The 25,845-nt window shown below is 45.1% G+C and overlaps 1 protein-coding gene across 1 annotated transcript; it reads right to left on the bottom strand.

Moving 5' to 3' along the window:
• Window positions 1–472: 472 nt before the first annotated feature.
• Window positions 473–24,830, bottom strand: LOC311203715 (uncharacterized protein; the record flags this gene model as incomplete). Its single annotated transcript, XM_084278472.1, has 15 exons — window positions 473–706; window positions 2,767–3,009; window positions 5,576–5,699; window positions 6,997–7,124; window positions 8,193–8,322; window positions 11,252–11,380; window positions 11,748–11,882; window positions 13,127–13,188; window positions 14,308–14,410; window positions 17,349–17,512; window positions 19,818–19,938; window positions 20,711–20,885; window positions 22,597–22,809; window positions 24,255–24,303; window positions 24,734–24,830. The coding sequence occupies 15 exons, from the start codon at window positions 24,828–24,830 to the stop codon at window positions 546–548; spliced, it is 2,034 nt and encodes a 677-aa protein (XP_084134598.1). The 3' UTR covers window positions 473–545.
• Between the last annotated feature and the right edge of the window lie 1,015 nt (window positions 24,831–25,845).

The raw sequence follows: 25,845 nt of genomic DNA on the forward strand, positions 1-25,845 counted from the left end.
AAGCAAGGTATGCCCACCACCAGTAATGGACAAGAAAAACCTGGTCATGGATTCCCCAAGCTTCCTTATCACCATCAGATCATGTCTTGAGATCAGAATGGAAGGTAAAATTTGGCCAAGCGCCTTTTCTTCTACAGAACTAGTGAATCAAATCACCTGTACAAAGTGGTATTTGGTAAACTGCACTGTCCTGGGAGGACACGAAGTCTATATTTAAAGTGTCTGAAATGGGATGTTATAAAAACTGATCTGCAAGCTAGTATTTTTAAGCCAGTATATTACAGTATAAATGTGCTGCATACCTGCGTCTATAAAATTAACTGCCATGAAAAAAGAACAACCAGGATCCCCAGAGTGTGGCATTTGTCCATCTGTCACTTGTAGACACAATACAAACCTCACATTGAGATTCTGTTTCAGGTACAGCAGCTGTCTGCTGGACAGATTTGGAACCAAATCTGATGGAAAGGAAACTAGAGGAAGGAGCACAGTCCTGCCACTTTGCCCCGGGAGAGTCCCACTGTGCTACACATCAGCTTTTGGGGTCATTCACTGCCGACCTCTTTCGGTGAGGATGTGGGGCTGTCTCGAACTGGTAGCAAGTCATAATGACATGGAATGTGGCTGTTTTTTGGCAGATCATACGGATCCTGGCTGAAACGTCCGGTGCTGCTGAGTGCTCCCTGGACAACACTCAACGTAGGTTCTGTGATAAAAGAGAGAAGATGCATTCAACACTAGAAGCAGCAAACAGAAACAAACGCGGGGTTACACTTCAGTTTGCATTACAAAAGATCCTCTCTTCTCTGCTTCAGTATTCCTTGTCACAAGGCAGGTGTGGGAACAAAGAGGGATATTATGGTGCTTTGGCTTTACACTAAGTTACACCTGTGGGTTTGCAGCAGGGCCCTGCCACAAGTACATTTCCTGACAGAAGCAAGTGTGCTTTGTCTGTGCATAAACAAAACCAACCAAACAAACCCCCCCAACAATAAACACAAAATTAAAAAACCCACCCACCAAACTAATTTGGGGATTTTAATTAGTTTCATAACGAATTTTTAATTAGTTTTTATAAAAATCCTTAGAAATGTGGGGAGAACTGGTGGGTTTTGGAGGAATGTCTAACTGGGGACAGAAAAGGCAAATGGTATCCTATGACAGAAGACATAGACTTTATTCCAGCCTAGAGAGCATTGGGATAAGGAGGATTCTACCAGACCCCCAAGTTTTCTGGAACTACACCAGCCACAGTAGCGCAGGAACTCGATAGGGCCCCTGTCAGTGAAATACAGCCTCTGGGAGGGAAGATGCTGGTTTTCATGTCAAGAAGAGGAAAGATTCTTTCTATCCCTCCCATAAACTTACTCCAGCTGTGTTCAGTACTTAACTGCTGCTGTGGGTCTGCATGGCCAAACCAGCTCAAGGACCGATCCGCCGCTGACCAAGGCCGAGCCCATCAGCACCGGTCACAGCCCCTCTGTGGTCACATATTTAAGAGGAAAAAACCCACCAGTGGAAGCTTTTGCCACCAGAGGAGGGAGTGAGAAAATGGAAGAAACTTTGCAGACACCAAGGTCAGTGAAGAAGGGGAGGAGGAGGCGCTCCGGGCACCACAGGAGAGATTCCCCTGCAGCCTGTGAAGAGCATGGGGAACAGGTTGTCCCCTTGCCACCCACTGAAGATGATGGGGAGCAGAGATGCTTCCTGCAGCCCGTGGAGAGGCCCCCAGGCTGGAGTGGGGAGACACACGTTGAAGATGTAGTGACCTGTGTTGGAGCAAGCTCCTGGCAGGACCTGCAGCCTATGCAGAGACAGGCCCCAGGCCACAGCATGTTTTCTGGGGGGACTTGTGACTCTGTGGGGGACCAGGATGGAGCAGTGTGGGCCTGAGAGACTCAGAGACATTCTATGATTTTATGACTGTACTCCATAGCAGTGACCCACACTGGGACAGCTGGTGAAGAGATGGAGCCCCGTGGGAAAAGACTGATGTTGAAGAAGTTTGTGGAGGACCCCATGCTGGAGCAGGGGAAGAGTGTAAGGAATGCCCACCCCCCCCTTTCCCGCTAAGAAGGAAGATTACTTATGAGGAACTGATGGAAACCCCCATTCCGCCACCCCCCTGTGACACCTCAGCAAGGAGGAAGGGAGAGAAATAATGAATAAAGTTGAGTCTTTGAAGAAGGGAGAGGCAGGGACAGGCCTTTTAGGATTTGGTTGCACTTCTCATTATTCTACCCTGGTTTCTGTGCATGTGAGTGTGGTAAGATGGGTTTTTTCAATTCCCTGTTGAGTCTGTTCTGCCTGTGACGCTGATTGCGGAATGATCTCTCCCTGTCCTTATCTCCACTCCTAAGCCTCTCAAGAGGTATTTTCTCCCCCAGCTGAAAAGGGGAGTGAGAAGAGTGTCTTTGCTAGGAACCCGGCCTCCAGTCAAGGTGCAACCACCACAACAGCCTAAAATAGAGTGCGATCAAATGCTTAGCTTACGCTGTTGTTTAAAGACAGGCCTTCAAACCAGGGAAATTGAGCGCTCTCTCTAGGTTAGAGATCAGAGCTGAAGGTATTTAAAGCTCTGTCCTTGTGATCTCTACCACTTCCCTGGAAAAGACGTTGTGAGATGGGTGGAGCAGAAAACAGAACCTGAACGTATCGCTTTTTTAACTGATTTTTTAATGTGTTTTGATTAACCTGGCTCAAAGGAAAAAGTCCTGTGCTCTTTGTTCTTAACCTTCAACATCGAGAAGTACATTTTGCACTTACCAACTTCATAAACGTTCCTATTGGCTGAAGCAGAGCCAGCGATCTCAGCATACGGGGAGTCCCCGCGTGCCGGGGACTTCATTTCCACATAGCCGCATTCTGAACTTCTGGGGACAAGAGCTGGTGGGTCTTTTATAGTAGCGTAGGGGTTCTCAGAACTACTTAACGAGCAATTACTTAAATTATATTCGGAGTTCTTCGCTAGATCTGTAACAAGAAAAACACGTGTTTCTCTCAAGCATGCTAGTAGTATGGACATCAATGCTAAACAGGGTGTTGAGTTCTAACAACTCGCTCCCCATCAAATATTTAAATAGAAACCAGTCATAGCACTTCCAAATGGTTAGACAGTCCTTAATGAATCCACTTCTACTGCTATTCTTGTTTATGGCCCTTGGTCTTGTCATCAGCAAATTCCTGTTGCAGTCTGAGAACTGTCAATTCTGGTTAGAATAGTAGCTGGCATTCAATACAGATAATCCCAGAGTGGTTGGGGTTGGAAGGGACCTCAAAGCACATCTAGTTCCAGCGCCCTGCCGTGGGCAGAGACACCCTCCACTAGACCAGGTTGCCCAAAGCCCCATCCAGCCTGGCCCTGAACAATGCCAGGGAGGGGGCAGCCACCGCTTCTCTGGGCAGCCTGTGACGGGGCCTCACCACCCCAACAGAGAAAAATTCCATCCTAACACCTGATCTAAATCTAACCTCTTTCAGGTTAAGGCCATTACATTTTGTCCTTTCACTATATGCCCTTGTAAACAGCCCCTCTCCAGATTTCTGGTAGCCCCCTCCTGGTTAGGTAGTGAAAGGCTGCTACAGAATCTCCCCAGAGCCTTCTCTTCCCCAGGTGGAACAAGCACAACTCTCTCAGCCTGTCTTTGTAGGAGAGGTGCTCCAGCCCTGCGGTGACCTTTGTAGCCCTCCCCTGGCCTCACTTCAGCAGCTCAGTGTCTTTTACTGGGGAGCTCAGAGCTGGACACTGCACTTCACGTGCTTTCACTTTCTGTGCCTTGGGCACTGTGGCTTGAGCACTTGCCAGAAAAGACTGAGGCAAAAAGTCATGAAGTACCTCAGCCTTCTCCAGATCCTGGGTAACTGCATCTCCTGTTTCCTTCTGGAGACAAGCCCAATTTTTCCTCTCACCCTCATTTTGTCACTGATGGAGCTATAGAAGCTTTTGATGTTGCCCTTGATGTCTCAGGGCAGATTTAGTTCTGTCAGCACTTTAGCTTTCTTAACCTGGTCCCTGGCTGTTGGAACAGTTTCTCGTTATTCCCCCTAGACTACCTGCCCATGCTTCTACCCTCTGTAGGCTTCCTTTCTCTGTCTGAGTTTGCCCAGGAGCTCCTTGTTCATCCAGGCAGGTCTCCTGGTGCATTTGTTGGGCTGCATCTCTCCAGAGCTTGAAGGAGGCAGTCCTTGAATACTAACCAGCTGTCTTGGGCCCCTGGTCCTTCCAGGGCTTCGTTCCATGGTACTCTACTGAGCAGGTCCCTGAAGAGGCCGAAGTATGTTCTCCTGCAGTCCAGGGTAGTGAGCTTGCTGTGCACCCTCCTTACTTCCCTGAGGATCTAGAACTCCAACATTTCATGGTCACTGCAACCAAGATTGCATCATGGTACTCTGTTACAAGCATTACAGCAGTCTAAAGGAACTTTCTCTAGACAGTCTCTCTCTAAACAAAATACACAGTTTCCAAGAACAAAATTAGGTTATTTGAGAAGACCTAAACCAACTAAATTTATTCCTACTCCATCTTTATTTACTAGGTCTCATGTCAGCTGTCCTGCTGTTTTTGCCAAGCCTGACACCCAGGTCACAAGCCTAGAGCTACCCAAGCAATCCCATTGCACCTTCTAGAAACCAGGCATAACATCAGCATTCCTCCAGTCTTCCAGAATCTCCCCATGCAGTGGGGTAGCCACAGCCGGGATCTCTCAGAAGTCCCAAGTGCTGGTACATCTGCTCTAAGAAAATGTAAAGCTGAACTCTGAGCGTTAAACTGTTTTCTTAAAAACCCCGCGTCTCAGCCGGAGCTGTTGTTAGACCAAGGCTGGGGATGGGCAGGGAAAAATCCTGCTGCAGACTGCTTCTGATGCTGCACCTGATCCCCAGAACCTGACAGTGAGAAGGACTAGAAATGAAGGTAATTAAATCATCTAAAGAATAATGGCACTCAGAGTCCCTTCTAAGGCTTTCACTGGGCAGAGACATGAGGAGTGTGATCCAGCCTTTTTGGGATGCTTGAGATTGGGAAAGGATGAAGCGACAACAGGATACAGAAATTCTCACCCCTTCTCAGGAATTTTCTTTTGAGGGACAATGTGCTGTGTTTCAGCAGACAGGAGGCTTAGCTGGGAAGATGCTGCTACAATTTACATCTGCAGCAGCCCAGATGATGAGAAACTACTTCAAAAAGCCTTGATTCTGTGTGGTGGGGATTTAAAAAAAGGATTCACCCAACCCCACACCTATTTAATCAAAGTAATTTTGCCAAAGCAGATCCTTATTTACAACACCCATTGATTTATGAAAGTAATTAGTATGAAAATAGTTGTATGACAATATGATGAGATTTTTGCATATCATGTCTGCACTGGGCATCAGGTGGATTCACCGCTCCTCACAAGGAGTCACTTTTTTGTCTCCTTGAAGAAAGGTCGAACCCATAACCCTGAACCTCATGCACAGCCAGACCACCTTGGCATTACCCTGAGCGGAGAACCAGGAAAAATTCCCTGCTTCCCTCTCTATCCCAAACACAGTGAATCCCATTCACCCTCTCCTCCTCCTCCTTCTTCCTTCTTACCAAGCTCGTTGAGGTAGCCACCATGTTTCCAGTCTGCAGGCAATGTTCCCGCGTAGTCCATGACAGTTCCTCGTTTTCCAGGTTCCACGTTTTTAAGGTTCACAAACAGCTGATTGGTTTTGGCCTAATTCAAAGGAAGACAGATAACAGAAACTGAAACTGATGGGAAGTTATAGGATTTCCAGGTGCTAATCAGGCAAAGTGGTTTGGGTTTGCGTGGCCAGGTTTTGGTAGTGGTGGGGGGCCAGGAGTGGCTTCTGCAAGAAGCTCCTAGAAGCTTCCCCTACATCCAACAGAGTAAATACCCAACGGCTCAAGGATGGACCCACCGCTGGCCAGCGATGAGCCCATCAGCGATGGTGGCAGCACCTCTGTGATAGGATGTTTCAGAAGGAAAAAACCCCACAGATAGACACTTCTTGCTGCCAGAGAAGGGAGTGAGAAGATGAAGAAACTCTGCAGACACCAAGGCCAGGGAAGAAGGAGGGGGAGGAAGCGCTCCAGGCACCAGAGGGGAGATTCCCGAGCAGCCCATGGAGATGACCAGGGTGAAGCAGGCAGTCCTGCTGCAGCCCAGGAGAAAGATGATGCCGAGTAGAGATCCCAGCTGCAGCTCCATGCTGGAGCGGGTGGACACACCTGAAGGAGGCAGTGACCCCATGGGAAACCTGCATTAGAGCAAGCTCCTGGCAGGACCTGCAGCCCGTGGACAGAGGAGGCCATGCCATAGCAGGTTTCCCTGGGGCAGCCTGTGGCTCTGTGGGGAAGCAGGCTGGAGCAGTCTTCTCCTGGAGGTCTGAGCCCCACGGAAGCCACGCCGGGGCAGTTGGTGAAGAGCTGTAGCCCCCATGGTAAGGATTCATGTTGGAGAAGTTCATGGAGGATTGTCTGATGTGGGAAAGACCCCACACTGGAGCAGGGGAAGCATGTGAGGAGTCCTCTGCCCGAACAGGAAGGAGCAGCAAAGACAACGTGTGATTAACTGGCCACAATCCCCATTCTGCCCCCTTCTGAGCCGCTCGGGGGCAGGTGGCAGAGAATTTGTGAATGAAGTTGAGGCCAGGAAGAAGGGAGAGGTGAGGGGAGGTGTTTGAACATTTGGTTTTATACTTGATTATCCCAGTCTCTTTTGATTAGGTAAGAAATTAGATGCATTTTATTCCGCGTCGCGGCTGTTTTGCCCATGATGTTATCTGCAGAATGATCTCTCCCTGCTCTTATCTCAACTCATAAGCTTTTGGTTATATCTTCTCTCCCCTGTCCAGCTGTGGAGGGGAGTTATAGAGCGGCTTTGCTGGGCACCTGGCCTCCAGCCAGGGTCAACCCACCACAAAAAGAAACCAAACCTGAAACATGATGGAACCAAATGAAATAAACTAGAAGCTAATTGACAGAGGAGCACTGAGATTTTGATGCTCTACCTTTGCCAGGGTCAGTCTGTCCATGTTGTTGACATGAGGTGGGGTAGCGCACTGAGTCAGAGTATGATAACTGGGGTTAGAGAAATAGTGACTGTTGGAATTTCCACTGGTACTGTGAGGGATGGCTTCTGAAAAGAAAAGAAAATCAACAACTATCAATAACATGGCATTTCTTTCTGAGGAGATGTTTTTTACAGCTCTGCACTCATTCCAAAACCTAATGGAGAGTTTCTGGAAAATATCTACCTAGGAAATTGCCATTCATTTGACAGATTTAGGGACACAGAGCAGGAACTGACAGGTCACTTGAAGCAAGAGCATGTTACTTGCTAACTTACTTCTCTCCTGAGGTTCCTTGCTCTCTTTTGCCTCTGCAGTCACTGTCCCAATTACAGAGAATTTTAACCACCAAGTTCATAGCAACACTCTCTAGTGCCTCAAGAGCACTCCCACCTTTGCTGACAGCTCTTTCTTGGCTCTGAAAACTCTTTCTGCCACCTTCTTCACCTGCTGCCTGCCTTAACAGCTGTGGGCAGAAGACAGCAGTGCCTGAAGTTTCACGTACCCGTTGAGTCACTCCCGGGTTTGCTCTTTGCCTTCACTTGTTTCAGACTCGAGCCTCTCTGCTCCCTGCCTCTCCAGGAGATCTTGCCACAGCTCCTGTGAAATCCTGACTGGCCACAGCTACAGGAGCCGCCTTGTGCAGTCCAGCTGTTGGCACGGAACTAAATTCTCAGTAGAAACTGTATTTTGCCCGTTTCCAATCCTGTTTTTAAGTAGCCACAGAGGAATAGAAAAGTCCATGCTTCCTCTGAACTGGGCTGAACTGTCTCTGACAGCTGAAAGGTAAGCACGTACATCTGCCATCACACCCCACTGGTCCCCTGTGCCAGTTCACCGGCACGGCTACCAGGGTGGTCTCTCTCCCCCGTGAAAGGCAACTGACAGCAGTGTCTCAGGCTGCCTCTTCCCACCGGTGGAAGCCCTCCCCTGCCTCTCCTTCCAGGAAGCCTCCCATGGCAGAATTGTAGACATCCTTTTCAAAACCACGTATGCTCCTGCTCACAGCAACCCTTGCTCATCCCAAAAGGTGAAATGGGCACTGTTAGGGGCATGTGAGAACCCTTCAGAGCTCAGCTAAGAAAGCGCAAAGTGAAGAGATGGAGAAAAACCCCCACCTTCTAAATGTCATTTACCTGGAATGGTGTAAGCTGCATTGATGGCCCTCAGAGCAGGGGTGTAGGTCACTGCAGGCATATTGTTGAATGATGTTTGAAACCGATGTGAAGACATTCCTGGCCTTAAGGAGAAACATTCATGTTCTTCCTAGAAAAAGGTGTTTTCATGGACTTGAGAAAGTAACAACATTTTCTAAGCAAAAGCACAAAGCAGGTCAAGCACTCGCTCCATCAGCAATTCTGCCTTTTTGGAGAGGACAGCGCTGTAAAGGCTGTCCTGTCCTGTTCCAGACTCCCCAGGGAAGTGGTCACAGCACCCAGCTTGACTGAGTTCAAGAAGCAGCTGGACGATGCGCTCGGTCCCATGCTCTGACTTGGCTGGTCCTGTGTGGAGCCAGGAGTTGGACCCTATGATCCTTCTGGGTCCCTGCCAACTCAGAACATTCTAGGAAGGACTCTGTATTTCACACAACTACACTGATTGCTTTGCTCCAGTGAACTCTTACTGAGGCATGGAATACTTACAAAATCCACAGAATATACATCACTTAACAGGATGGACTATTTAAACCTACGAGCTTTATCAGACTAATTTAGTGAGTGATACAGAGATGGAATGTAATAGGCTAATCCAAATTTCCTATCAAACAATTAAGAGAATTTGATTGCATGGAGGCTTTACCTTGATCACATCTGGCCCCCTTCCAGCCTGGGCTGCAGTAACATGTTCCCGGGATGTGGTCACACGTTGAGTTGTTCAGACAGTCACAAATCTGCCGGCATCCATACCCGTATGTACCCTGAGGGAATTCTGCACCAAGTGTGAGAGAAAAAAGGAACTCGAATCAGTCAGAGCTTCTTAACTGTGTTGGGATTACAGATCTGCAGCACCACGGACGCTACCATTCGTTCCTAGCCCCAAGCTCTGTCTGTCCACGGCCAGCAGATGGCCAGCAGATGGCAATGTGTCACCAGTGGCAGACCCCTAGGACTTGGGCTACTCCATTCTGAGCAAATAGCCACAGGTTGGGTCTTTTCTAACTAAGGACTTCTTTTACTCTAGATATGCATATGATCAGGACTGTACCTTTATCAAGTGAACTCTTGCTGCTGTGGTTGCATTGATGAATATAGCATGTCTAAAAAACAAGTAATTATCTATAAAGCTGGAGATTTCTCACAACAAGTTCAACATGTCATGAGAAAGAATTTCACTGACTGCTTTGAAAATGTCACAGTGAATGAATCTGATACTATGTACTGCCATTAGAACGGTGAAGTGGGTCCAAAATGTTAATTACTGCTCAGAGACAGGCAAGGATAGTTTTCTTCATGATAAAATATCTCTGAATGCAGAGGGTACTCTAAGAACAGCCCCTTTCTCCTGATTAGGGGTCACATCCTGAAGTTTTTATTTGTTTCTTTACCAAAAAGAGATGGGTAATTTTAAAATGCTTTTGTGGAAAGGTATTGCATGTGTGTTTCAAGGAGAGAAGAAACAGGTCAGATATAGAAGCCTTAGCTTTAATTCTGTGTAAGTTTAAAAAGACTGTTAACTGTTTGTTGCTGTGCACTGATTTGGTTGTCCAGAGACCTGTCTGAGAGCAATAAAAATTCCTGAATCCTTTAAACGCATAAGGACTCATCTATGTGTGGGCTGCATTTTTGCAAAGTGGTGGTTTTGCCCAAATTTCACTTCATTAAGAAATATACTACATTGTAGTGACAAAAAAAAAAGTACTAAGTTTGTTTTTTCTTGTTTTCGCTTCAGTTGTGCCTTTTGATTCTTTTTGTTATTGTTTTTGTTTGAAAATAGTGGTCAGCTATGAGGGAATGTAAATCCCATACAGATGAAAGGTTAAAAGTTTTAAGAAGGTTACTGGTTCCAGAAGAAATTAATGGAATCATTATCTTCCATGTGAACAAAAGGCCTGTACACAAAGCAAAGAAACTTGCTCTGTTACAGCCCATGAGCACAGTCTAAATAGATGCTTCCATTCATATTGCTGGCACCATTTTCTTGTTATTGATTTGTGAGTAAGTCTCTCCTCCTCCTAAATACCCCTATTCTTCTACTCTCCAAAATACCTACTTATTTTACCATAAAACCAGACGCCTTTCTTGCTACTGGCTTCCACAGGAATCGGCTCAAGATTTATCTTGCTATGATACTTAGTTGTGCATGCCAATCACTTCACAGAATTTAGACAGCAGAGGGTTTTTTTCCAAAGTCACCAGCTGCTACATTGCACTGGTACAGAGCTAGTTAACCTGGACTAGCCAAGCCATAAATGAGTTACCATAAGTGACGTGAAACCAATGCGGGATGGTATTCGGAAATGCACCTCCCTGGAAATCAGCACAGTCTCTTTGGAATGTTGACGTATCAGGCTCTGGTGTGGCTTCTTTTATTCACAGAAATGGGTTGACTGAAACTTTGGAATACAGTGTTTTGGACCGTGTGGATTTTGGTACTTCATGGAATTGGATCTATTTCTCGTGAGAATTCTGCCTCAGGTATTTCTCTCCTATTATCAGTATTTTCATAGACCTGACAAGGCATCTGGAGAATGCTGAATTATTTCATAAAAGAACTCCTATGAAACATAATGAAATTAGGGCCTAGCACTCTGAGTCAGTAACAAAGTCTTCACTGGTTTAGCATACCAAGGCAATACTCCCCAAGTGAGGTAGAATGACAGTAAAAACGGGTATCTGCGTTGTGCTTTTATGTGGCAAGGTTCTGGTGGCGAAGGGGGGAAGCAGGGGTGGCTTCTGCAAGAAGCAGCCAGAAGCTCTCTGCAGATCCTCTACAACTCTTCTTGGGCAGTGAAAGACTGAAAATCGGTCTCTTCTCTCATATGCTCCATCCCACTTCTTAGAAAAGCCAGAGTGCAATTATGTTGCTGATAGTGCTGATAAACTGAAGAAGAAAACTTTCGGATTTCTTCCTCCTATACCACACAGTCCTCATTTCTGACTTAGACAGTGGGTGTTTGACTACAAAAACTAGATAATGTAAATAGCCAAACCCGGATTGATTGCTGTTAAAAGAAAGGGGAACATTCCATACTTACGTTGAGAGCAGTCACTACCAATCCAGCCAGGGTAACACTGACAGGATTTATCAATAGGATTGCACATTCCTTTACTGGTGCACGTGCATATTCCAATGCAGTTCTTGCCAAATCTGCCACTGGGACATACTGGAACAAAACACAATTAGAACTCCTTAGTAATCAGAATGGGATTACCTTTTCTTTATTTCAAGAGGAATCTTGATACTAGGATCAAGACAGGTACCGCTTAGTATAATGTTCAGTAAGGCATTAGAAATTCTGGGAAGCCCTTTATACATGCTCATTATACAAATAATACAAATAACAATACAGTGGGTTTCATACTGTAGGATCAAATGTTTAAGCAGTTTAAACCTGCTTAAGATTCCTAATTTATACGCTGCAAGCACTACAACAGCAACTGCTGTTGGTTTTATGGCTTCCAAGCGACGGAAGGAAAATTGCTGAAGTGCCTGGTCTCTCTGTCCCAGACAGTCTTTACTACAACTTGTACCTTCGTTACAGAGGGCTCCTGTAAACCCAGGTAAGCAGTCACGTAAGCCATTAATATGGTGGCAGGGACCACTGCTGTGTACACACTGGGGGCATGTCTGGCTGCAGCGGTGTCCATAAATCCCAGGGGAACAGACTGGAATCAGAAAGAACAAACCGTCATTCCTTCCTACACTTTCTATACAGCCGTGAACTACTCTTCAGAGCACTTCCTGACTCTGAATTAGCGCTGCTTTCTAAACACACAAGGCTGGCAATGGCGTCCTCATTATTCGTGCAGTTCAAGGCTTTACACTCACAAATGGAGATTTGCTCGTCTTCCTCCAGGGTTTACTATATCCCAGCTCTTCATGACTTAACTGACATTCTGTTACTTGTCAGGCCATGCTGACTTGGGTTGCAGGTGAAATGCATCTCTAGTTTTTATGTTATACACATTTGACTACACATAGTATGTCCTCTCCAACACAAACAACTCCTAAGGCATATTTGAAGAAAAGTCATTTAAAAAGATAGACTGGACAGTTTTATCTGTAGAGGAGTATGGTCATCTTAGACCTTGACTTCTTACCTGTTTCCTAACTTGGAAAACAAATAGCCATTACTTCACTGAGAAAAACTTACCAATGTTTTCCAGTGATCCTTTAAGTACTCATGACATGATACAGCCAGCTACACATCACCTAACTTTTAGAGAGCCTGAGACCAGAAATAGGAATTCACTTAATTCTTACGCGAAAGGCACAAGTTTCTTTTAAAAAAGGAGGAAAAAAAAAAAAGGGGAGGCTAGGAGGACAGACAGGGAGAGGCTGTTCCATAAAATCTCCTCCTTTGCTGCTCTAATCCCTTCTGGTATTTTTTTCCTGATAAATTAGAATATTAGGTAGCTAAGCTACTCTAACATACTTTGTTGCACTTAGTTCCTTCCTCTATTGTGACAAACCCTTTGCCTGCTACTCTACTCATTATGCATATACATATGTTCCACACCACCTTTCTTAATCCTACCTTCTAATGCTATCTCTGCAATGTAACTTTATAGAGCAGCTATTTGAGACCCTGTTATGAAAGTACTGCTCAGGAGTATTGCTCTGACATGTGAAGTGTGGGAGGAGGATATTTCCAGACACGGAGCAGAAAGCAAACTATGCTCTTTATGTCATACAGTGTGTCCAGACATCACCAACGTGTTGAAACTAGTCCGTTACACGCTGTTGTGATGACATCATCCCAGGACAGATACTCCATCTTTTCTAGAATCAAGCACAAAGTCTCTTTCTAGCAAAATCTTTTTCCTTTCCATAGATGAAGATTTCACTGAAGCTAAAAGCAGTGTCTCCTTTCCAATACCTGAGGTCACGCAGTCAAGGTCTGTGCTACGTCTGAAGTCGTCATCTCCACCCAGGATAGTTCTATCACACCGGCCAGCTCATTTTTAGAACCTGTTACAAAAAGATGCTACATTTTTACTACGGACTTTCAAATCATAGAATCTACCTACTTTAACCTGGCTTCATTCGTTACCATACTTTCTGTCTCTGGCGATTTGTCTGCCCTAGTGTCTCACAAACTACTCATCGATGGCACAATGACAATACTACTATTTTCTCATAATTCACTCCAATTACTTTCATTATTTTTGCAGCCTTGCCATTTCCCAGCGGTATCTGAGTGACTGAGGGGAGGTCACACTGCAGCTTTTGGGGCCTCCCTCTCTTTCTGTGAGGACTCCTGTGGAGAGAGTACACAGAGGCTACTGACCCTTGAATACAAACAGGAAAGCTGAAGCTTGCAACGCTACAGTATCGCACGGAGACACAAAACTCCAGAACCCTCTGAGAGGGGCAAAACTTAGAGCGTCAACTCCATCTTGCGGAAGCTGGAAGAGTTTTCCCAACACTTACATAGTCATTTAGGTGAGAACTCAAATCCCTTCCTGGAGATAAAAGGTTTGTGATAGCATGCCTTTCTGCAGAGTTTCATCATGTTTTCAAATTACCTTGCTCTCCATAGACAACAGTGCCAAACACAAATTCTAATGGATAACCAAATACAAATACTTCCTAAAACCACAAGGAAAATGACAGAGAAACCTTGCAGAAAAGTGCAACAATTTTCATGCAGAACAAAATATGTGCAGAGACACTTGAGTTCTCAAGTTTGAAAAACCTAAGTAGAAGCACAGCTTCTGCACAACAGATCCTCTTTTTGGTTGCCAGAGCCAAGCTTTCTGGGTTCCTGCACGCAAGGCTTTACGTACCAGAGCTGCCAGCACAGCCCTGCATATTTACAGCTCTTCACCACTTCCTGAGGAATGGTTCTGTGAAGGCGCGCAAGGTTTCAGATTGACCCGTCTACTCTCCTACTCCCCGTTTGTCTGTGGATCCCACACTCAACAACATTTCCATACCTGTGAATCACAGATGGAACAAAACAGCCACAGAACTGGCCCCTGTCTCCTTCCAGCCCCACACAGTCCTCCTGTGCACACCAAGTGAAAGGCAAGACCAAGCCCCGCCATAGTGGAAACTCCCATTGTCCTTCAAGAGTCTCTTTTGTACCTGACCATCCCGGCAGACAGCGACAGGAACCTCTGATGGGATGACAACTGTCTGCATGGCTGCAGTCACAGCGTTCAGCGCAATCCATACCGTACGTGCCATCCTGTGGAAACCAACCAAACAACCCAGAGATGACGACAGCTGGGAGTTAGAAGAGAACAAGTTCTGGTCAGTCCTGCCTCAAAAAACAACCACGCATCTCTCCTGAATCCATAAGCTGCGTTCTTAAGATAAAGCACTTTGGGCTTCTGCAGCAGTTTTTGTGTCCTGCATTTTCCTTCCTTCAGTTAAGAGGGGAAAATAAAGAATTACATTCTCTGGAAAAATCCCAGAGGAGGGACTTGGAGACGGTGATCCAGAACACAGCAACCTACACTATCAGAGGCTGCAACGAAGCCTTCTTGGACTGTCCCTCTAATTTCCCTAACAGCTGAGGTCCTACTCCAGGACCTGGGAATCTCTTGATGAGAAAGCAGTTCAGACTCCTTTCTGCCTCAGCTCCTGAGTTGTCGACGTACTGGACAAAAAAAAGATACCACAGAATACCACAATTTCTACAACAAAGTAGTAAAACGTAAAATGTATCTTCAGGGTAAAGCTCATTGCCTAAGCAATGCAAAGTGTATCCCTTTGATTAAAAGTCCTTCTCTCTGCACTACAGCATGTGCTGTTAAAAGAGAATTTCTCTGGCCAGGAGACAGGGCACAAAACATTTCTTCTGGCTACGCAACGTTTTTTGAACCATCAAGAGAAATTACAGTTGTAGGTTAAACACCCTTCTTGCTGTGCTGAGCTGTGCCACAAAAGCACAGCTGATTTTCATGGAACTACATCTGAACGTCTGAATTTGCCTTTTCTTCTTCCACAGAAGGTGGCACATACATCCGGGGGCAGTTCCATACAAAATCAATCTGACAAACTGAAAAGAGCAAAAATCTTCACAATTGCATTTGTAAAACAAGGGAAAGTACAGCTGTGAACCGATCTTACACGAGAAGTGTCAAAACTAAATTAGCAACATGGAAAAACCCCACTAGAATTAAGGTGATACTTATGAGGCTGCCCACAGCAAAGGCCAAAAATGAAAGAAAATCCACGTCATGTTTTAAAATCAGCTAAAAAAGAGGGTTTCGTTTCTAAATTAAATGAATTGAATTTACCAGTCACTAAAAGCCAGAATAAACCCCACAGGAAAGCTCCTCTGCTGGTTTTGGTGTTCGTGCCTACAATTCTACTAGGTTCCACAGCATTTACCTACTCAATCCCAGCACTTTCGAGTCTGACGTAGAACAAAATCTAAGAGCACTCAAGTGCTAGGAGCCCTTTGCTCATGGCAACAGTACATTTTTATACAGAGAAAAAGAAAAGATTAGGCATTTCCTTTGCATATAATCAGATTTGCAAAGAAAGGAAATCCTCAAGTACCTAATTGAAAAGTGGTATGTTTAGTCTGCTATTTATTTAGACTTAAGTAACGATCTGGGCAGTGATAGGAATTTTCTGAAGTTACTGAAAGAAATTGAAATACGTTGATTTAAATAAACTCCTCAAACAAGAACAAAACCAAGATAACTCTGGACTCAACTGAATTAGTTTCCCATTCATTCTCCTACTCTGGAATTCGGAGGCAGAATATGCATTGGAATATGTACATGCTTACAGACTTCACTTGACACAGGCAGAGAGAGACAGCAAGACAAGGAGCATGGGCATGCTAAATTATCTGATGGAGAAATGCTTTTAAGCACTATTGTGGCTCTATTTGCAACAGTGAAGCAAATGCCATGAAACAGTTACCCATCTTTTTTAATAAGTCAGTTTTGGAAGAGCTATTGGAGCTTGGGAGATCGCATCGTCCTCCAGATCAGACACTAAGTGATAAACAAAGCTGCCCTAGGACAAAGAAACATTAGTCTTCTGATGGAGACGTACTGTTGAAAACGCTGCATGAACGTGCACAGATGGAACTCTAATCCACTTTGCAGAACGTCTTAGAATTTGTCTGTCACTCTACTCACTCCGTCAACGTAAACTGTAGCTCACCTGGAAACTAAAAACAACCACCAAAACCCCAAACAAAAAAAAGCTGAGTATTCTGAGAGAAGTTCAACAGAACAAATTTTCATGCAAAACGAAGTCGTGGCTCCCAGTTTAACACTGTAGTTCAGCTATTCCTACCACATTACTGCTCAGTAGAGCTCCTCCAACCTGAGAGAAGCTTAAAGGTGAATTTCCCAGAAAACCAAACTCTATCACTGGAAAAGATGGACTCTGGAAAACCCAGTTTTTCAGAGAAAGAGTTCATGTTTTGACTACAAAATGTAATAAAAAACAGTTACGGAATAAAACACATCAGGTTTGACTTTTACCATTTTAAAACCTTTGAAATTAGATATTTTGATTGCTCTCCCCAAGCACAAATTCCAATGTGCAGCAGACCTGATGCAGCAGACCTGATGCAGCAATGTCATGTCAGTGCAATGATTTCTAACTTTGCAGTTCTCAATGTCAGGGTGACGGCGTCAGAGCCCCAAGAGGAAGGCAAAGACCTGTCTGTCACTGCAATCTTCGGAGTGCCTTCTCACAGCTGACTAAGAATGAAGGCAACTTCTCCGTTCATATTGTACCAGAGATAGAAGATAATGTAATCAAAACTAGGTTGTTTGATGCTAAGTATCTATTTCTGGTACATTCTTTCCTCTCATAGTTTTTTCTGCTTTAACAGAAGCACTCTGGAGAGCATTTGATGCCAACAGGGAAAAATCTGGGTCTGTGCTTTTCAACAAATTCTAAAGGAGCTGGAGAAAAGTCTGAGGCTCGACGTCAAAGCATGAAAGCAGGAAGAGTTTTTCATCTGTGCATCTTAACTGTGTGTTTTGTGTACTTCAGTGTGTTGCACTGCAGAGTTCTTCCCAAAGATTTGTTGTCACGTGTCCCCAATCTTCAACCCAGTTGTGTATGGGCTACCAGGAGCAGTCCTCCTTGGAGACTTATCCCCCCGACAAAATTCAGTGCAAAATCTGGTGAAATTATGAAACTACCTGACAAAGGAGTTCGAATTTTTCTCCTCTCCAGCCTGGGGCACAGGTACAGGTTCCATCCAGTGCACTGCAAGCCCCTCCGTTAAGGCACTGGCAAGTTAAGTTACAGCCAAGCCCCCAGGTACCTCCGGGACAATTTGTTGAGCAATCTACACCATGCCAACCTGCCAAAAAGAAGAATTTCAAGTGACAAATTAATCCAAGATTTCCCCCATTCCTCTCTGCGGACGTGTTTCACTCTGCCTATCAGGCAGCATCTTTCGGAGATGTGCAATGCCAGGGTACCACTAGCTACAAGCTAGTAGCAGCAGTTTCAGACGAGGACTTGTCCACGTTGGAACAAGGGTGGTGAAGGGCACCTCCTGACATCTCTGCACAGCACACATTTGCAGATGGGTGCCACCATGCAATAGCAATTCAGGGCAGATCGGCAAGGAAAACACAGACACCTTGAAATTTCACTGCCAAGCACCAGAGGATACTGAAGGTTTAAGGCATGGGCCAAAAAAGCAAGGACTATATTCCCTACATTCAAGCTGCTGCTGTCGTCATTCTTCCGCCAGTACTGAACAGATGGAGTTCTGCAATACAGTTTAGAAACTAAAATCCTAGACACAAAACAGAAGGAAACATAGCAGCAGTGCCTAAGTTGCATTTCTCCAAGGATACATGGAAGACCTTCTAGATTATTGCTGTACTTCTATCCAGATGCAAAAAAGACTGTAATGGGAAATGGTTCTAAAATGCACCCTACACTGCTGATTATGCTGGGTAGCAATGATTTGCAGACTGCACGCTGGAGGCAGAGAAATGGAAATAGATTTTTAAAAATGTGACCATCTGATACAATAGAAACGGCAGGAGACAGTCCGACGTGACCATCAGCAGTGACACAAGCCAAGGTTCTAATTTTGTACCTTGTTTACAGCAAGCCAAGGGAAAAGTAATTCTGCACTGAGACCAATCAATAGACTGTGCAAAACACATGGATTGAAACGAAGCCGCCTTGTGCCCTGGATTGAGAACTTCACATTTAGGGGTCATTTCAGGCAAAAATGTTACACCATATGAGCTAGAAAACTGAGACACTTTCTCCCATGTCTCTTTCCAGGATTTATACATCTCCTTCTGTTACAAGACAAGCAGCTGAGTGCAGATGAATTGCACCGTTTGCCGACCTTTTGCACTGTACTATGACTAAAACTGCACAATGCACAAGAAGACAGGATTTTGCCTGGCTCAAGGGTAGTTTTTCTCTCACAACCTAGCCTCTCAGCAGTAGCTGCTTTGCGATGGTTACAGAATTGTCTCAGCTGCACTGTCTCCGGGAAGAGCAGAAGATAGAAACTCCACATTTCCTACACGTCTGATTTAACAGTATCAGTCCCTGACAAATTTAGTGGCTGTTTTCCGGTGTAACTAACACTTCTCTCCCACACTCATGCGTTGTGCATTTTTAGACAGGGAGGTCTACCACGCAGGCTTGGCATGGAATTTGCTTGGGAGCATTCAACAGTCTCCCCTCTCAGCAAACCCCCATCACCGCTGAAGGACGCTGGACTACAAACCCTTCCTTACAGCAGAAGTGACAAAGAGAAAGGTGTATTGGAAGAGTGGATCTTTAAGGGAGGTGAGTAGCATAGTTTTGGGTTGAACGTCGATACCACGTGAAAAGATTTCTATGAAACCAGTGCTGGAGGATGTCTGAGATATCTTTGTTCCAGCCAAAGGCATGTGCTACCAGGAGATGAAGAGGTGGGCAGGCACGTGCAGTTTCTGAGGGGGTACAATGACCATCAGAATTACTGCTGAGAGGTGAGAGCCATGCAGGGAGGTCAAGGAGCGTCAGTCTAGTCACACGAATACTGGGAGACCTAGAAAGTTTCTCACAGAAGCAGGGAACAGTAGCGGGCAAAGGCTTGGAAGGGTCTTAGGCAAGATTTTCTCAGAGAGCTGGTGAGGAAAAGAGCATTCAAATAGAATAAATTGCCAGTAGATACTAACATCAGTGCTAAAATGACAGGAAGAAATCGGTGCCTCTGTGTGGCTGAGAGGGGCAAGGGTTGCAGCCAGAGGTCATGCACACCCAGGCTGAGGGAAACCTGCCTATGCATTTCGACTAGGCAGGCTGCTGTCAGACACATGGCAGGCATGCCTGTGGTAATCCCAGCAGATGACAGCACTGCCACCAAGAGAGAAGTGGTGGCACACCTCAGGGTAAACACCAGTAATTCAGTAAACTGCAGCCTCCAGCCCACTGAGAACACAAACATGAGGCATGTGCACTCTTCTTGGGGCAGATGGTTTCCTAGTTTTCACCTCCCAGAGCAGCAGAAGCATAAATCAGCTGGTGATATGGCCTTCAGGGTGCTCTGCTTTTTATTAAGTTTCTTTCTCCTTCTGTACTTCCAAAACTCAAATTCATTTTATGATTAGGGAAAAAGGAAATTAATCTGAAGGGATGCTTACCTGCTTTGCAGGCACAAGAACCATCTACTGGTGAACAGATGGCTTCGTTTTTGCAGTTGCATACAGATGAACAGTTTATTCCATACGTCCCCAGAAGACAGGCAGTACCACAAGCAGCACCCTGAATGACACAAAAACAGAGTCTAAAAACTATTCAGACAATAGAACCAGTACATTCTGTAGACTGACTCAGGTGCTACAAAAGCCAGAGAACATGCCTGTTCCAGGCTGTCACTAAGGTATCTGAAATTTCATGGCGAGGGACTCCTTCATGCTCTTTAAGTCCACAGTAAGCATTACTTTCCTGTTAGTTGTTGGGAGAGCTCAGGTCACACAGCAAACACCACTTGGTTAGACCAAATCTCGGTAAGACAGCAGGTTCATGGAACGTGGATGTCTACAGTATTTTTAGGAATTAATTTGACTGAAGTTTTCACAGTTGTTGTTCCTACAACAGTCACCCTGTAAATATCCAAAGCACAGGTAACCGCAAATGCATGTAAAAGCTGCAGAATAATCCATCCTGAACTGCAAAAACAAGTGTCTTGCTCTAGATTTTCTCTGGATGGAACATCAGGAGCTGCTGCAGCAAGATAATGATTGAAACCATCATTCCTCCCTTTATTTACACCTCACAAGCACATCCTCCTACTTATCACTGTCTTACAAAGTCACTATCTTTTCTTTCCTGAAATGCCTTCACTTCAGTGCTGAGAACCAATCCCAGATTTGCCTCAGAATCTTAGACAACGCCCAGTATTATTTATGTACCTAAATACCGTTACCTTTCTTTTCCTGTGGTGGAGAAAGGACACTCGGGCACCATGAAGAACTTGGCACTCAACTAAAGCCAATGGAGTTGAAAATGTACTGCGAAAGAGAGACTTATTTACCTCAAATCCAGGGGCAGAGGTGCATTTTCCAGTCACACTATTGCAGTCAGCACCATTTTGGCAGCTGCGGATCTGCTGACATGACTCGCCATAGAATCCTGGAGAACACGTCTCGTTGCAGTAGAGCCCCGACCAGCCAGGCTTGCAGGAGCATTCCCCAGACACAGGGTGACAGCTGCCAGGAGGGGATGGAAGGATAAGTAATTCAGGACTAAATGTGACAATCTACAACTGAACAGTTCTTGAGATCTAAATTAGAACGTATTTATAAAATTAATAGTACTGGCATTTTAAGACAGTCATCACTGTCCTGTTTGGAGTGGTTTTTTCGATACATCAGAGGGGGACACAACACACATGAGAAAGCACTGGGTATAAAGCAGAGTCATTGAATATTCTTGGCCCCCCAGTGAGTGTTACTAAGGCATACTGACTCATATACTGATTCACACCAAACTTAGGACTCTATAATTTGTAATTAGATGTAAGAAGCTGCAAAACTTTTGAAGGTTTTTGATGGGTTCTCATGCAGTTAAGCCTAATTGGCAGTAAGATTTATACATTAAGAAAGGGAAGGAAAGAGATGTGGAGAGATACTGCCTATTCAGTAGCACCCTATGCAATTTAACATTCCCATGAAAAGATTTTGACCATGTACACACGAGTCTGTGAGAAACATGCAAACTTGCAAGATGTCCTAAGTTTGGCTTTAAATATACACCCTGACTACATTAACTGAATTCACACCACAAAATTCAACCCTATATATATATATATATACCCCTCAGAGAAAGCAAGAGACAAAAGAAACGCCAGCAGAATGTGTCCTGAAAAAACCCTAATCCCAGCCTAACTATACCAAATTAGTTGGTGATGCAGAATGACCTCCAACAGTCTTATTTACAAATGTGAAGCAGGGATGGAAGATCACCAGAAAGAGCTTACAAGACAAAAGAAAAAACCCTTCTAGAAAAGTACATAGCTACAGTGTGCTCTTTTTACACCAGGTGTCATGTGAATAAAGACATGACAAAACCAGCCTGAAATGCTACAATTCCTACAAACCCCCCAAACTGTGATGGGAAGGGGCAGGGACGTATGGATCTGCTCACATCAGGTCACAGCGCTGTTGCTGTACCCCACTGAGGAAACGGGGTTTATGTGGCCTTAGTCTCAGCCAGCCAGTGCTCACTCTCCATTTTCTCTTGACTGTTGAGTACAAAGGGAAAAATGGATAGTTTCACCTGGTCACAGAGAACAGAGGGCTGGGTTCAATACACACTCTAGCATATCTACCAAAAGAGGCAATGGACAAGAGCCATTTCTGAAAAAACTCTTTGCATAAGAGGCTTGTTACCTGCTGCTGCTCTCTGGATCCCTGGAAAATAATAGAACCTCCCAGGTATACCTATATCTAACCCTTCATGAAGCATAGAGGCTGACAAGCACGAGGATGGGCTTGCCCTTCATGCCCTGGAGCTGCCATCAACTGACCACATCTATTGATTTCAGTTATTTCGCACTTACAGCACACCAGAACGTGCAAGGGATGTATGATCTATCCTGCCTACACACAGTGAGCAATGTAATGATCTACCCACCTGGTAAACAGAGACAAAGGTCCCACTTTGTCATAATATTTATTTGGCGGGTAAGCAACCAAATAAATACAGCAATGAATATTAAGATCACATATAGCTGCAAGCACTGTAATTCAGAAGCTCTTTTGGGCTGAGAGTTTCCTGATCCAGTTAGGGAATACCAGATTCCCTCACAAGTCCTTCACTGCTTCAGATTGCATGGAAGTACTAGAAAAATCAGAAAATCTTTCTTTTCAGATTTCTATCTTCTCTACAGAAGAACAGGTTCAAGGGTGTAAAGCCTACCTCCAGGTAGTGGGCCTGTGCCAGGGACATCTTTTATCACACTTGAGACCATAAATTCCTTCAGGACAAAGCCTTGTTTCACACTGCTCTCCAGTGTATCCTGCTTCACAGAGACAGGCACCACTAATATGGTAGCATTTCCCACCATTCATACACTTGCAGGGCTCAGCACACTGCACCCCGCAAGTCCCCACTGGACACTCCTCTTGGCACCTATGAGAAAAACAAACAAAGAAAAAAGTGGGTTATTTCCCATCAAATACAGCTTTGGGACATTCCAGGGAAATCGAGTTTATGAGCAATCTCTATACGGCTCTAAAAAGCCTCTGAAGTGGAGCAGTGATTTATAGAAATTCATGTTTCAAGTACTTTATGTCAGAATTTGTAACTTTTAGAAGTAAACTGGATTCTGCACTTAGCAATAGCGTGGACAGCCAGCAGATTCCTGTGCCCCTGTAGATGCTCAGGGCCTGGCAGTCCTCTGGCAATCACGCTCAGCAGTCTCTGATGAGAACCTGTCTGTTTGCTGGTTCCTAAATGACGTACCAGATACTTTGCTCAATTGCTAACGTGCTCACACAGACACCTCACTGGTGATGCCATTTTGTTGGCATTAGATGACACTCAAACACATCTGGGAAGTAAGCTAAAGAAAGGAAAATGAGCCTTTGGACGGGTAAGAGTGCTTACTGCACCTCCTAGGTGCACTTGCTTAGTGCATTACTTGAGCTACAAGACCTCCTTCTGCACCTAAGGAAGAGTGAGGATTCTTATCTATCTAAACATTTGTGAGTCATGGAATCAGATTGATGACAACAATTCAATAATTAAAGCTGTACTTCCTTTTCTGAGGGAGTACTTTGAGGTTATTTTTTCCTTGGTTAACTTCTTCTTGGAATATTTCTTCTTCTTTAACAAGAATTAAAATCAGCGGCTCAAGTGCCATGTACTGCAGAATGAAGACTCCCAAGGAAGAACTGCTTTTCTACAAAGGCCTGAAGATTTTTAGGCAATGCATGACTCAAAAATATTTTTGATCCTCATTTTATAAACTAAGAAATTCAAGTGTAGCTACTACCAGTAAGAGCTGACATCATAAATTAAATCTTAAATCCTAAGTCTTAATCCAACTTTAATAAGAAAACAGAAAACTCGCCTGCTGAACATATTGCAAAGGCACTGGTGTTGCTTGGGTAAAAGCTTCCAGATGAATTCCATGAATTGGATCCTCGATAATCAGACATCCAATGTCAAACCACCTGCAATGACAGCCAAGTTAGAGTCTGTTGAAAAGCAACAAGTTAGCCTTTGAACGATGACTGTTTTACAACTTCTAATACTACTGTAGTTAAAAATGTAACAATGACTTACATGAAGGCATTGCAGCATTTCTGAGGGAAAAGAAACACTCTCTAGTGCCTCAAGAGCACCCCCACCTTTGCTGACAGCTCTTTCTTGGCTCTGAAAACTTTCTGCTACCTTCTTCACCTGCTGCCCTGTGTGCAGAAGACGGCAGTGCCTGAAGTTTCACGTACCTGTTGCGTCACTCCTGGGTTTGCTCTTTGCCTTCACTTGTTTCAGACTCGAGCCTCTCTGCTCCCTGCCTCTCCAGGAGATCTTGCCACAGCTCCTGTGTAATCCTGACTGGCCACAGCTACAGCAGCTGCCTTTGTGCAGTCCAGCTGTTGGCACGGAACGTTTCCAATCCTGTTTTTAAGTAGCCACAGAGGAATAGAAAAGTCCATGCTTCCTCTGAACTGGGCTGAACTGTCTCTGACAGCTGAAAGGTAAGCACGTACATCTGCCATCACACCCCACTGGTCCCCTGTGTCAGTTCACCGGCACGGCTGCCAGGGTGGTCTCTCTCCCCCGAGAAAGGCTACTGACAGCAGTGTCTCAGGCTGCCTCTTCCCACAGGTGGAAGCCCTCCCCTGCCTCTCCTTCCAGGAAGCCTCCCATGGCAGAACTGTAGACATCCTTTTCAAAACCACGTATGCTCCTGCTCACAGCAACCCTTGCTCATCCCAAAAGGTGAAATGGGCACTGTTAGGGGCATGTGAGAACCCTTCAGAGCTCAGCTAAAACAACGCAAAGTGAAGAGATGGAGAAAAACCCCCACCTTCAAAATGTCACTTACCTGGAATGGTGTAAGCTGCATTGATGGCCCTCAGAGCAGGGGTGTAGGTCACTGCAGGCATATTGTTGAATGATGTTTGAAACCGATGTGAAGACATTCCTGGCCTTAAGGAGAAACATTCATGTTCTTCCTAGAAAAAGGTGTTTTCATGGACTTGAGAAAGTAACAACATTTTCTAAGCAAAAGCACAAAGCAGGTCAAGCACTCGCTCCATCAGCAATTCTGCCTTTTTGGAGAGGACAGCGCTGTAAAGGCTGTCCTGTCCTGTTCCAGACTCCCCAGGGAAGTGGTCACAGCACCCAGCTTGACTGAGTTCAAGAAGCAGCTGGACGATGCGCTCGGTCCCATGCTCTGACTTGGCTGGTCCTGTGTGGAGCCAGGAGTTGGACCCTATGATCGTTCTGGGTCCCTGCCAACTCAGAACATTCTAGGAAGGACTCTGTATTTCACACAACTACACTGATTGCTTTGCTCCAGTGAACTCTTACTGAGGCATGGAATACTTACAAAATCCACAGAATATACATCACTTAACAGGATGGACTATTTAAACCTACGAGCTTTATCAGACTAATTTAGTGAGTGATACAGAGATGGAATGTAATAGGCTAATCCAAATTTCCTATCAAACAATTAAGAGAATTTGATTGCATGGAGGCTTTACCTTGATCACATCTGGCCCCCTTCCAGCCTGGGCTGCAGTAACATGTTCCCGGGATGTGATCACACGTTGAGTTGTTCAGACAGTCACAAATCTGCCGGCATCCATACCCGTATGTACCCTGAGGGAATTCTGCACCAAGTGTGAGAGAAAAAAGGAACTCGAATCAGTCAGAGCTTCTTAACTGTGTTGGGATTACAGATCTGCAGCACCACGGACGCTACCATTCGTTCCTAGCCCCAAGCTCTGTCTGTCCACGGCCAGCAGATGGCAATGTGTCACCAGTGGCAGACCCCTAGGGCAAGATTTGCTTCGAGAGGATCTCTGTGTATCTGGGAGACTATGAGAAGGGAAGAGGGAAAAGGAGAAGGAAATTGTCTCTACTTGGGATTTGGCTTTACTTGTACTGGGCCTGCCACTAAGGCCGTGAAATTAGGAAGGAACGAAAACC

The sequence above is a fragment of the Gallinula chloropus genome (genome assembly GCF_964237585.1).
Source record: "Gallinula chloropus genome assembly, chromosome: Z".
NCBI classification, from domain to species: domain Eukaryota; kingdom Metazoa; phylum Chordata; class Aves; order Gruiformes; family Rallidae; genus Gallinula; species Gallinula chloropus.